The sequence below is a fragment of the Narcine bancroftii genome, chromosome 9 (genome assembly GCF_036971445.1).
Source record: "Narcine bancroftii isolate sNarBan1 chromosome 9, sNarBan1.hap1, whole genome shotgun sequence".
NCBI classification, from domain to species: domain Eukaryota; kingdom Metazoa; phylum Chordata; class Chondrichthyes; order Torpediniformes; family Narcinidae; genus Narcine; species Narcine bancroftii.
The window spans coordinates 64,462,464-64,476,235 of NC_091477.1; the positions used below are offsets into that span (position 1 = coordinate 64,462,464).

At 45.5% G+C, this 13,772-nt stretch overlaps 1 protein-coding gene across 3 annotated transcripts in view; it reads right to left on the reverse strand.

Annotated features, from left to right (window-relative positions):
• kif1aa (kinesin family member 1Aa) overlaps window positions 1-13,772 on the reverse strand; it is a 381,215-nt gene that overhangs the window by 327,776 nt on the left and 39,667 nt on the right. For all 3 annotated transcript variants that reach the window (XM_069899341.1, XM_069899340.1, XM_069899343.1), the window contains 3 exons: window positions 13,586-13,664; window positions 12,708-12,850; window positions 8,531-8,664 (listed from right to left, as the gene is read on the reverse strand). In XM_069899341.1, the coding sequence (XP_069755442.1) occupies window positions 8,531-8,664; window positions 12,708-12,850; window positions 13,586-13,664 (356 nt within the window). The remainder of the gene's footprint in view (window positions 1-8,530; window positions 8,665-12,707; window positions 12,851-13,585; window positions 13,665-13,772) is intronic.

Sequence of the window (13,772 nt, forward strand, 5' to 3'; positions counted from 1 at the left end):
TAAGTGAATAACTGAATCAGAATATGTATCACGATTCACCTCATGGAATTCTAATCTGTGATAAGGGCAGACAGGTGCAGAACGAAATGTGCAGTTGTAGCAATATATTCTATATTGAACTACATAGATGTTTATGTACACCTTGTGGAATCACTGTACACGTTGTCGAGTTAATGTATACACCAGGAAGTCGATGTACTCTCTGTGGAGTCTCGAACAAGACTGACTCCTCCAGGCTTGCACGCTGGGCATATATATATATAATCACTGCTTCTGTCACATGGACGGAAGAGACATCATCAGTGATGTCATCAGCCCAGATGTGTTGGATGCAGAACAATTTCTCACATTTTCCACAGCATGTCCGCCATTTCGGGAGCCGGTTTGCCCCCCCCCCCCCCCCCATCACAGAACTGGAAATCCTGCTGTAGAACCCCAAAGTCTGTATATTCTTTTTGTTTGGCCGGCGTTCCTCTTTGCCGAGGAACTTGAGCCACGACTGGTCCATTCACATCCAGATGGGCAAGTTTGAGGCAGCCAATTGCAAAAGCTTCCTCTTTACCTCCGATGTCCAAAATGAACATCGAGTTATTGCATCTTAGTACCTTGAAGGAACTCCTATACGGATACTGCAATGGTGCTTGGTGTGCTTCTTTCTGAACAAAAACATACTTGTAGTCCTGCAAGACCTGGGTATATAGGACTTGGCCTGACCATGTTGAGATGTTGGTATGGGCAACAAAAAACCAAGCTTATCGCGGAACTTGCTTAGGACCGTTGCGGGCGTCTCCTCCCATCCGCGTGAGTTTGATATAAATTCTCCTGGAACTATCAGGGGCGCGCCGTAAACCAGCTCTGCCGATGAGGAATCCATATCGTCCTTGGGAGGTGTTTGTATGCCCAAGAGTACCCACGGCAATTCGTCTACCCAGTTAGGTCCCTGCAGATGCACCATAAGGGCCGATTTCAAATGCCTGTGGATCTTTTCTACTGTTGGATTGTGGGTGGTATGCAGTTATATGGTTCAACTCGGTACCAAGCAGGGTGGCCATTGCTGACCACAGGCTTGACTTGAATTGGGCACCCCTTCAAATGTGATGTGTACTGGTAGACCGAAATGTGCTATCCAGGTGGAAATGAGGGACCTGGTCTATGTGTTGGTGGTCATGTCTGCCTGTGGAACCACCTCTGGCCACCGTGTGGCCCAATCCACTATAGTGAGAAGCAAACAGGAACTATGTGACACCGGCAGAGGGCTTATAACATCCACGTGTATGTGGTCAAACCTCCGATACATCAGCTCAAAAGATTGTAGCCGGGCTTTCGAGTGTTGCAGGCTTTTGGATGTCTGGCAAAGAGTGCATGTCTTCACCCAATTGCTGACCTGTTTTAGAAAGCCATGCCACACAAATCTGTTGGCCACCATCCAGACAGTCGTTCTGATCGACGGATGTGCCAAGCAGTGTACCATATCAAATACCTGCCGCCTCCAGGCTACCAGAACGTTTAGATACATCACACAGGAGTTTGAGATCCCCTGGGCCAACCAGAATTTCTTACAGCTGCAGGTTTGAGTCTCCTGTTCTGTAATGCGGAATTTCTTCATCTACCTGTTGCACTTTCACAATCACATAATCCACCTCTTGGGCTAAGGTCTGCACAGATTGAATGGTTGGGTGAGACAGTGCATCTGCCACTACATTGGCTTTTCTGAGATGTGTTTAATGGACATCGTAAACTGAAAAATATATAATTGTCTATGTTGACAAAATGACCATGGATCTGATACCTTAGTGAAGGCAAATGTAAGTGACTTGTGGTCTGTAAAAGTAGTGAAATGCCTGCTTTCTAGAAAGTTCCTGAAATATCTGATAGCTGCCAACTAAAGCACTGTACTTGCATTCTGGTGGACTTAGGTGCTTGCTAAAGAAAGCCAATGGTTTCTAATGCCCATTGATGCACTGTTCAACCCCTCCCCCCCACTGTCATAATTGACCCATCCACCATCAGGTCTGTTGCGATGCACCATTAGCCAGTGCTTCCTCGGTGTTCTCGAGTGCTGCTGACGATTCTTCATCCCAAGTGACATCCCTTACCTTGCCTGATACCAGGGTGAAGAGGGGGCACGTGATGCAAGCCGCTGATGGTAGAAACCGATGATAGAAGTTCACCATTGCAACAAACTCCTGGGCTTAGTGAATGACCAGATTACCTGGCAGTGGCTTTGCACCGTGTTCGTTGATTCTATGATCCAGAAAATCGATGGTCGCTAAACCAAATTGACACTTGGCTGGGATGATGGTCAGCCTAAACTCATTCAAACGGTGAAAAGCTTGCACAGCTGGGACAGATGTTCCTGACGATTGCGGCTAGCAATAAGTAGCTCATCAAGGTACATGAACGTAAAATCGAAATCGCGACTCACTCTGTCCATTAAACGTTAGAAAGTCTACACAGCATTCTTGACCCAAAAGGCATCCTTCTGAATTCAAAAAGGCCAAAGCATGTAATAATAGTCATTTTTTGGAATGTCATCCAGGTGGACCGGGATCTGATGATACCCCGGACTTGGTCCATCTTGGAAAAGATGCAGGCTCCCTGCTGATTGGACGCGATCCTGTAAATGTGGTACTGGGTAGCGATCCAAGGCGGTCATCTTGTTCAACCTGTGATAATCACCACAGGGACTCCATTCACCTGCAGCCTTCAGTATCATGTGGAGCAGGGAGGCCCAGGAGCTATTGGACCATTGCACAATACCCTCCATCCTTGGCCAGATAAAGTTCATCTGGAGGGAGCCTGTGAGCTCGGGCATGCAGCGATGGCCCTTTGGTTGGTATGTGGTGCTGCACCCCGTGTTTCAGCATCGCTAAGGTGAAATGTGGTGAAATTATTGCAGGAATTCCACCAACAACCTGGTGAATTCATTCTCCAAAAAAGTAACAGAGTCGAATTGTGGGGCTGGCAGCTTGGCCTCACCTAGGGCGAAAGTCTGGAAAATGTTGGTATGAATGAGCTTTCGTCCCTCTAGATCAACCAGCATGCCCAGTAGCAGTTGTACGACCACAGCCAATGTGAACGTCAATGTGAACTTCGTATCGCCGAACTGAATCGGGATCCTACACGTGTCAAATGTCTGGATAATACTGCAGTTTATGGCTTTCAATGATGGCCCGGGTTTTCTGTTATGTGTCATGCCCTAAAGGAGGAAGTAGGCTGATCTCAGCCTCTGTATCCAGCAAGAAAGCCCGGCCAGTATGTCCACCCCAGACTTATAAAAGGCTGTCTCAATGGCCAGCCAATGCAGTCATTAGCTACAGCTGGTCCCAGTGTTTCCCTGAAACACACAGGGAGGTCAGTATGGTGAGCTTCTGTGCCCCATCCCTGATGGTAGAAACACCAATGGATGCCATCTTTGTCCTGTTGTCTCCTAGCCGACTGGTGGTCAGACAACAGATTTGATCGACCCTGCTGCCGGTCTAATGTTGGAGTTGCACGGTGCTGCTGCTGTGAGTGGGATCTGGTGACCTGTGCTACAAATGTCACACTTTCTAGTTTAGCCCGCCACAGAATGTCAGCATGGGGCATGACTCTCCGTGGGTCACTGAAATCCTCATTGGCTTGCAGCATGTGTATATCTTCTGGCAACTGCTCTAAGAAAGTCTGCTCGAATGTGAGGCAGGGCCTATGTCCTTCCACTAGTGCCAGCATTTCATTCAAGAGTGCAGAAGGGGTCCTGTCTCCCAAGCCATCCAAGTGAAATAAATGGGCCGCTCACTCACGTCATGAAAGGTCAAAGTTATGGATGATCACATTCTTGAATGCCATATACTTGCCCTCTTCCGGAGACTACTGTAGAAAATCGGAAACTCGGTATGCCGTCTCTTGATCCAGGCCACTTACTACATAGTAGTACCGCATGGAATCAGATGTTATGTGTCTTGACTGGAATTGGGCTTCTGCTTGGTCAAACCATACACGTGGTTGTGAAGTCCAAAACATTGGCTGTTTCAGAGTTGAAAAATGCATTGAAGAAAAATTTTCATGTCGGGGTCCAAATATTGTTAGGACTGTTGAGGCCACCAATGTAGTGAAGTATTCTACACTGAGCTACTATAGATGTCAGTGTTCATGTTGTGGAATGACTGTACACGTTATTGAGTTGATGTATATGTGGGGAAGTCGAAGAACATCCTGTGGGGTCAAGTACAAGACTGACATCACCAGGTTTGCATGCTGGGCTTATATGCACCACTGCTTTTGTCACATGGACAGGAAGTGACATCATCAGTTATGTCATCAGCCTGGGGGATGCAGGTCAATTTCCCACATTTTCCACAGCACATCTGTCATTTTTTGGGAGTGGGTTCACTTGCTGGCAAGTGGGTCTCCACACAGTAAACATAATCATTGAGCTAAAGGTTGATGGGACCTAACATCACACATTTCTGAATGTATCCAGTAAATCATTAGACATTTTTTAAATTTAATTTTTAAATTTAAATATCAGCTAAATTTTACATTTTAAATGTATAGGCCTTTCAGCCAATGAGCCTGTGCTGGCCAAATACACCAAGTAGAACACAAATTCCACACATTTTTGAAAGGTGGGAGGAACCCTGGATAACAAGAGATTTAGAGACACAGATCAGAAAGAAAAAGGAGTCATATATCATAAACAGACAGGCAGGTTAAAGGGAATCACTTGAGAAATATAAGAAATGTAGGAGCATAGTGAGGAGGGAAGTAAGGAGGGTTAAAAGAGATTTTGACAGACAGTGTAAGGGAATTTTTAAAAAATGTATTAAGAACAAAAGGGTCTCAAGGGAAAGAATAGGCCTTCTTTAGTATTAGGATGGGCATCTATATGCAGAGCCAGAGGAGATGGGGAAGGTCTTAAATCAACACTTGGCAACTGTTCAATGTTGAACAGGATAAGTAGGAATGGGAGGCGAGGGAGGTACAGTAACTGAAGATAGACTAGGGCAGCTCTGCATCAGTATGGAAAAGGTGTTGGTAGTCTTAGAGCATATCAAGATGGATAAATCTCTTGATCCAGATCAGGTGCATCCCTGAAAATTGAAAATTGAGGGTAGCCAGGAACAAAACCACTGGGGCCTTGACAGACACTTTTAGCTCATAGCTGAGAGTGGGGGAAGTTCCAGAGAACTGGAGGATGGCAAATACAGTGCTGTTATTTAAAAAGATAAGGATAATCTGGCTAACTACAGACCTGCTATTCTGACATCAGTGGGAGGGAAACTGCTGGTGGGAAATGTGAAGGAGAGCCAGCATGTATTTGTGGATGGAAAATCGTGTCTCACAAACTTGATAGAATTTTTGAATAGGTGACGAAGTGGGTTAGGGAAAGGAATTTTTATTCAAATTGATTTTAGATAAATTGATAAAGTCCCATACAATTGTGTGGTATACAAAGTGAGGGCACATGAAATAGAAAGCCAACAGGATAAAAACATAGGAACATAGAAAATAGATGCAGGAGGAGGCCATTTGGCCCTTCAAGCCTACACTGCCATTCAATATGATCATGACTGATCAGTACCCGGTTCCTGCCTTCTGCTCATACCCCCTGATCCCTTTAGCCACAAGGGCCAAATCTAACCTACTCTTAAATATTGATAAGGAACCGGTCTCAACTACTTCCTGTGGCAAAGAAGTCCACAGATCCACCACCCTCTGAGAGAAGAAATATTTCCTCATCTCAGTCCCAAAAAACTTCCCCCTCATCCTTAAACTGTAGTCCCTGGTTCTAGTTTTTCCCAGCATTGGAAATAACTTTCCTGAGCCAAGTCTGTCTAAACCCTTAAGAATTTTATATGTTTCTATATTATCCCCCCTCAATCTTCTAAATTCCAGAGAATACAATCCTAGTCTATCCAACCTTTCTTCATATGCAAGTCCTTCCATCCCTGGTATTAGTCTAGTGAATTTTCTCTGCATCCCCTCCATGGTGAGGATGTCCTTCCTCAGATAAGGAGACCAAAATTGCACACAGTACTCCAGGTGTGGTCTCACCAATGCCCTGTACAGCTGTAGCAGGATCTCCCTACGCCTGTACTCAAATCCTCTTGCTATGAATGCCAACATACCATTCGCCCTCCTCACCGCCGGCTGCACCTGCACGCTCAATTTCAATGACTGATGCACAGCAACTCCCAAGTCTCTCTTAAACAGATACCATTTAGATAATAGTCCACTTTCCTGTTCTTGAGGTATTTATCCACATTATATTGCATGTGCCACATCTTGGCCCACTCGCCGAACTTGTCCAAATCACTCTACACCTTCCTACCGACCTCTACACAGTTAACTCCACGACCCAACTTTGTGTGGCCTGCAAATTTTGAGATATTGCAATCTATTCCTACATCTAAGTCATTGATATATATTGTAAACAACTGTGGGCCCAGGTGAGCCCTGCGGTACCCCACTATTCACTGGTGAATAGTGACAGGCTGTTTTCTAGTGTAGGAGAGCCTAAGATGAGAGGGCATAACAATGATGGGGTGGGGGGGATTTAGAAGGGACATGAGGGGACAGTTTTTCACTCAGATTGTGGTGGGCACATGGAATGAGCTGCCAGAAAAAGTGGTGGAGACAGGGTCATGGGCTTCCTTTAAGAGTTATCTGTATAACTCCAGGGATGGCAGGGTGGGTGGGGGGGGGGGGGGGAGGTAGGGGTGGGGGGGGATTGGAAGGAGCTGAGCCTAAAGCAGACAGTTGGGACTAAAGGTGGAATGATGTTTGGCAGGGACAAGCTGAGCCAGAGCCTGTTTCCACGCTGTAGAAATCCACGACACTTAGTCACTCAGCATTCCCAGCAATTCCTTTCTGTCTCTCCTTCAAGGCCTATTTTTAATTTTTTGTTGATTTTGATGTCCTACTTTCCACATTTTCTTCAATTCTTTCAATGTTTTTCCAGTTTTGTCACATTCTTGCTCTCTTTCTATTCATATTTCTCACTGTCTGTTCATTAATTTACTTATCCTGCTGAGTTGACAGAAACCGAACCAAACACAAACGTGCGGGAGAAACTCAGCAGATCACACAGCATCTATAGGAAGTAAAAGGCCTGAGCCCTTCGGTATGAGCAAGAGACAGGCAGGCGCCAAAATTAAAAGGGGGGAATAGAGAAGAGGAAGGAGGAAGGGGCAGGGGGAGGAGCACAGGCTGACCGATCACAGCTGGGTTCAGCAGGGAGGGAAGAAGAGAAAAAGCTCTTGGCTCTCTGAATGGAGAGGGAAGGGAAGGGGTGGAGAGCAGAGATGGAAAGGAGACACCCTCAGGGAGGGCTGAACAGAAACTGGAGGAGAGTGCCCAGACAGAATATTCACTGTTCTGTGACAGAAAATGTATTTTGCATTTGCATGCATTTTCTTTCACACTTTCCCCTCCTTGCTTTGGTGTCCCTTGCCTTTGTTTGGACAGTTAGAGATCCTATTTCTCTGGGGTAAAGACTATTTAATGCCATGTTAAATTCCACTTCGAACTCTTCCCACACAACTTCTATTGTTTTGTCCACTATCAGTTTGCCAGCATACCTCAGATAATGCCTGCCTTATCTATTGGAGGTATGCCTGATCAAAATCAGGAATCTTTGTTGGTATTTCATGTTTCTTGGTATCAAGCGTTCAATTGAACTCAGTCTTACCACCACTGCTCTTTGATCATTACTGCCTCATGCTCTGTTAGAGATTACTAATATGACATAACTAGCTACTTGTTGGATCTACACCTATTGTTGCTCTAGGTCTGAATTTAAAAAAATTAAATCTATAGCTTCCCTGGAAACTATAGACATTTACAGCCTTCCCTCTGCTCAAACCTAGACAGAAGTTAAAATCTATTGATACAACCCCTTCTGTTTTTGCACACTTGTCTCACTGCACATTGAGACAAGTCCCATTTTTTTCTGCCTCCCCCACATTCCCATCAACTATCCCCAGATACTCGCCCGCACACCACCATGTACAGCAGCCAATTAAGCTGACAACCCACTCGTCTTTAGGATGTAGAAGGAAACTGGAGCACCTGGAGGAGACCTAGATGATCAGAGGGAGAACGTAAATGCCATCCAAACACCACCTGAGATCAAGTTTGAACCAGGTCTCTGGCCCTGTGGAGCAATGGCTCCAACAGCTGTGCCACTACTGAGTTCAATGTAAACTCTGGCATTTCCAATTTCCCCTTGTTTATGGCAGGGTTGGCAGAGCGGTTAGCACAACGCTATTACAGCACCAGGAATCAGGACCAGGGTTCGAATTCCACGCTGTCTGAAAGGTGTTTGTATGTTCTCCCCGTGTCTGTGTGGGTTTTCACTGGGGGCTCCAGTTTCCTCCCACCGTTCCAAACATAATGGGGGTGTAGGTTAATTGGGTGTAATTGGGCAGCATTGGGTGTAATTGGGTGTAATTTGGTCAAAAGGGCATGTCACCGGGCTCTAGGTCTGAATTTAAAAAAATTAAATCTTTTTTTTTCCTATTGTCATTGCCAAATTGGATTTGCTTACCTTCAGCCGTTCAATGGCTTCCTCGCTGCCAGGGGCAATCATCAACCGGTCGTGGAGGCTAGACACAGAGCCAGCACGGCTGGACAGAGCAGAGAGGGACGGCGAGGGGCTCACTCCAGCCACAATTCCGGACACTGTGGAGAAATTGTCAGCTCGTTGATTGACAGCTGCTACTCTGCAGTTACGGTTATTATTCTCTAAATCCTTCACATCTATAGAAGGAAGTGGAAGGGAAGGAGGGAGGGTCAGAAGAGAGAAAGAAAAGGAAAGGAAGAAAGAAAAATGCACGTTGGATATAATGAAAACGAGATGAGAAATATATGTTAGAAAAGAACCACAGAACAGACAACATGGACATGTGGGTAATGAATCAGTCCCCAAGGTTTGTGATCGGCTTACTGCTGGTGGATTTACACTCTTTCCCACAATGTTGCACCATCATTTATAAGAGCACAAGTTGTCCAGGGACGTGCTAATCTGCTCACTGAGAGGGCAATAATTTGAGGGATGTTGAGGGTCTGTTATTCGAGAAATGGGGCCGAGGTCTCTTCTACCACCTTGTAAGCATGATTTACAGTGGCATTTTAATCAAACAGCACACTTTTGGAGCCATGGTGGGAAATCAGCGCATGTGGTTGGAACCCATGTGTAGAATATGCCAGTGGCAGAGATCAGGATCGAGCCCCGTCACTGGAAATGGGCAGTAGTGAAACTAACCATAGCGTTGTGCAGCTTATCATTCAACATCCATTTGTTCTCATGATGTTTTCTCTCCTCTGAGTTTTAAATCCAAATGGAAGGACAGGCTTTTCATCCTTAACTTCTCAAGCCAGCAATCCACCAAGGCTTCCCCTGCCTCAGGTAACCCGAGAACCTGAGAACTGCAATTCCCAGCACAATCTCTGTAAAACCCACAGCGTTGAAATCCACCAAACAGAAAAACAATTCTCCACATGTGCCAGTTATGACTGAAATGGATTCAGTAAACAGATGCTGCATTGTACAAGAGCAAAATCAACATCAGGCAGCAGGATGAAGGACAAGCATGAACGCACGCACAGCAGGAGGGTGTAGCACAGCAGAAGCATTGCAGCAACTGTAGGGCGCAATAGTGGAGTAGTCTCCAGTAAAGGCCAGTGGCCTGATCTGGTGTGGTCTTTTGATCAACTTAAAGGGTTACTCATTATGACTCCAAAGGAGTTGGTTCACAACGTCTTGGCATCTCTGCCCCCCACCCACCCCCACCATTCTAATTTAAGCTGTTCCACTAATGATGCCTGCTTCTCCATTAGCTTAGACCCGAAACTGTTTTCTCCCTCAGGATCTCGGCCCTCCTCCTTCTTACTGCTCCCTTAGAATCCTCTTTTGGGCCACATGCTCTTTGGTTCCACATAGTAAATTGACCAAGCTGCTGTGAAGCATTAAGGAATGTTACTAAGTTCAAGGCATTGTATGCTGCTGGTGCTTTTCAAATAGTCACTTTGTAAAACTCCTTTCACTGTCATAAAGTTTTTGATGAATGCCAGTGCACCTACCTGTGTATCAATCCATGCAAGAAAGGGAGGGCTAGAGAGAGAGAGGAGAGAAGAGAGAGAAAAGAAAAAGAGAGAAGAGAGGAAAGAAAGAAAAGCGAGAGAAAAGAGAGAGGCTGGAGGACATATTTGACAGTCATGAGATGAACTGTAGTACATTTTTTTTTCCAGGTACATACTCAAACAGATTTTTGGGCTGAAACTGAAGCCTTAACGATTATCCAGCAGCACAATATAATAAGGGCACAGATGGACAGAACAACACACGAGGTTTAGTGGTGTAAACTGAAGGTACACCCCCAAGGCACAGGAATGAGCCATTGTCATGAGTCGGAGCATCAGCTAACCAGGGGTGTAGCAGGGCCAGCGATGCAGAAGCCTGTCAGTCACAGCATGAGAGAAAGATTTCCAAGGAGGTAGGTCAGAATTGGCAATGGATAGGATTAAATTCTGGATTCGCGCAGCACGAAGGCAGAGCCATCAGCCATTGAGACTATGCTCTCTGTTCTGTTCACTCATTTCTCCCAGTCTGGCAACATTTTCCTTTCATCCACGTAAAATGTGGTGTATCTGTCCATGTAATTCCAGACCCTGCAAAATCCTGAGTTAACAAAGTAAGAGAGAAGTTCCATCATGGACAAAATTTAATCACATTTTGCAGTTGTAGGATCAGATTCCCCACTGGATATTGTTGGTAATGGGTAATTCCATAATATATCTGTGTCTTAAACTGGAGATCACTCCCCATCCCCCAACCACCTGCCCTTGTATAACAATTACAGGTGAGGAGTGTCACAGAGCTCACCTCACTGCTCCAAGTCTGAAGGTGGGCATGGATGTGGAAAGTGGACCATAGACAACCCGGCCACATGTCAGTGATGAGCACCTGCCAGGAGTTGCCACTCCGTCAGCCTCAGTTTGCCAAGGACGGGAGAGAAAATGCAAATTGTAGCAGTGCTTGTAAACATTCTCCAAGGAGCGTTGGAATCGCACACAGTCTGAATGATGGTACTACTTTACTGACAAGTTCTTAAAGGTTGAAGTGAAAACACAAAGCTGGAGAAACTCAGCAGGTGAAACAGTGTCCTTTCTATAGCAAAGATAAAAATACATGACGTTTTGGGCTTTAGCCCTTCATCAAGGTATGGAAAAATGTCGGCAGGCATCTGACTAAAAGGATAAGGAGGTGGGGAGGGATGGTCACAAAGGCGGGAGGTACTAGGTGGAGGGCACAGCAGCAAGCTTTATATATAAAGGATGCTGTTTGACCTGCTGAGTTTCTCCAGCATTGTGTTTTTACTTCAACCACGGGGTCTCCAGACTTCCGTGTTTTACTTCCTAGAGGTGGTAAATATGACTGTTATAATACATCCACTGCTGCCCTAAACCCAAACAGAAAGTAATTCACCTCAGTAAACAAGGTCCCTGCATGTAGTGAATCCTGTTGAGAATGGATCCCCTAAATGACTGAAAGGTTTGATCATCAAATGATACGGCAGGTGAGACCTTCCACAAATTTTGCAGACTGTCAAATGTTGTGACCAGTCAGCTTGAGCCTACTGGATGGTGAACCATGGCCAAAGGCACTAGGAAAAGCAGGCTCTTTGTCTCATGCTGTGTTTCGAAGGGTGTGCACCCATGTGTGCACATGCACAAGTGTGCATGCACTTCTGAGGGAAGCATCACAATATGTTACTATGCTCCTCCAATTGTTTACACACATTTTCTTCCACTTCTTTTGTCATCAGGCACCGGAGGCACTTGAGGGAGCAGAGAAAGGAGAGAAACAAGCATCAGAGGTCAGAGTTCTCAACCACAATATCAACTTAAAAATGCGAACACAAAACAGGCTCAGAGTGGAGCTTGGATCAGAGAACAGACAGATGGAGAAGGGTTTGAGGAGATGTAGAAGGAGGCAAGGGTCAGGGAAGGAGATGATGACAACACACAATGCAGTCCCGTAAAATACACCCTGTTTCAATGCTGGATGTAACACCTCAAGGCATGTTGTATGTGTGGTGACATCTACATTGTTAAATCTTAACCACTTTTAGTTAGACACAAGATCCACGACATCCCCAGCCAAGGGTGTTTCACCATGTCATCTTTCCACGAACACAACGTTTTCCAATTACTTTTAGATGACTGTTACTTTATTGCCTGTTCTGTTTTGGACCTGGAATTTCTTTTTAGTTAAGAAAATGAACAAAGTACATTGTCTTTAGCCAAGCAAGTTGTCTCCCATTTTACTGTGGGTCTAAGTTATTTAATTTGTAGAGATGCTTGCAGTGTGTGCCTATCACATGCCAAACATCACATTAAACATGGAAATTAAATACTACACATTGCACATTATGGGCATATTTCTACACTTTACTTCAGGTACAAAATCAGTTCTGTTCTAATGATCAAGTGTTGACTGGTGGGCTGGAATCTACAAGCAGTTATGACTGCCTATTGGGGTGGAGAGGTCATGTGTTATGACTATTCTCTGAATCCATTTATAGGCTCATAAATGCAGGGGTACTTGAATATCTGATGTTTACCTGTGAGCAATGACATAGGAGGGCGAGGATGGGTTTTATGGGCTGGGGAAGGGATAGGCTCTAACTCTTGCTGTGGCTCAGTGATCTAATGCTGCTTACGATCAATAATGTCACCCAATCCTTGAGTGCAGAGCAGATCCCTCAGCCTGGAGACTTCATCCTTCAGCTCCCGGATCAGCTTGTTGTTGGGGTCCTCATTAATGACAGCATTGCATCGGATCTGTTTGGCACGGTCAGCGTACCTAAGGAATTAAAGAAACCAGATGGCCTTCAGAGAACGGAGGGAGGTCTGCCTGAGGAGGATGCACCAGGAAATAATTCAATGTCATTATCTGTCCCAACTATATGAGCCATTCCCATTCTTCCCCAAGCCATGAACCTTGTCATTCAAAAGTACCTTTGCAAGTCTCTCCCTTGCTCCCCAAACCCTTGTCATTCCAAAGCCTAATCCCAGCCAAATCCTCTTCAGAACTGAACCCAGCCCTTCTCATTCCATCGCCAGCGACCCAGGTTTGAATCTGTCACTGTCTGTTAGGAGTTTGTACATTCTGCCCATATCAACATGGGCTTCCTCCAGACACTCCGGTTTCCTCCCACCCTTCAAAACGTATGGGGGTTGTAGGCTAATTGGGGTATTTGGGTGGCATGGGCTTGTGGGCCAAAAGGGCCTGTTACCGTGCTCTATGTCTAAATGTATTTTTTTAATTTAAAATTCCAATTTATCTTCCCAAATCCCTCATTCCAAATCATAATCCAGTTCCTCTCTCTCCAAAACCAAGCACAGATGTTCCCTTAAAAAATAGCTGCAGGAATAGGCCAACTGGCCTGTCAAACATTCCAAACCATAATTCAAACTCCTCCTTCCCCAAAATTTCAGCAGCCGCTCTTTACAAACCCTTGTGCCATTTATGTTATACTCCACCCCACTCCTCAGCTGCTCCTCCATCCCATGTTCTGCTCATACTTCTGCCCCTCACCTGAGGGTGCTGAGAGTCTCATCGTAGTTGATGTCAGCTGGACTAAGGGCAGCCACCATGGCAGTCCGAGAGTTGCCCCCTGCGGAGAAGCAACACGTCAAGTTCAAGGTCATTGGCCCATTTCCAAAACTTTCTTCTCACCTCTAGCAGTTCTCACCCCAGACATTGCCGAACCATGTCTCACTGT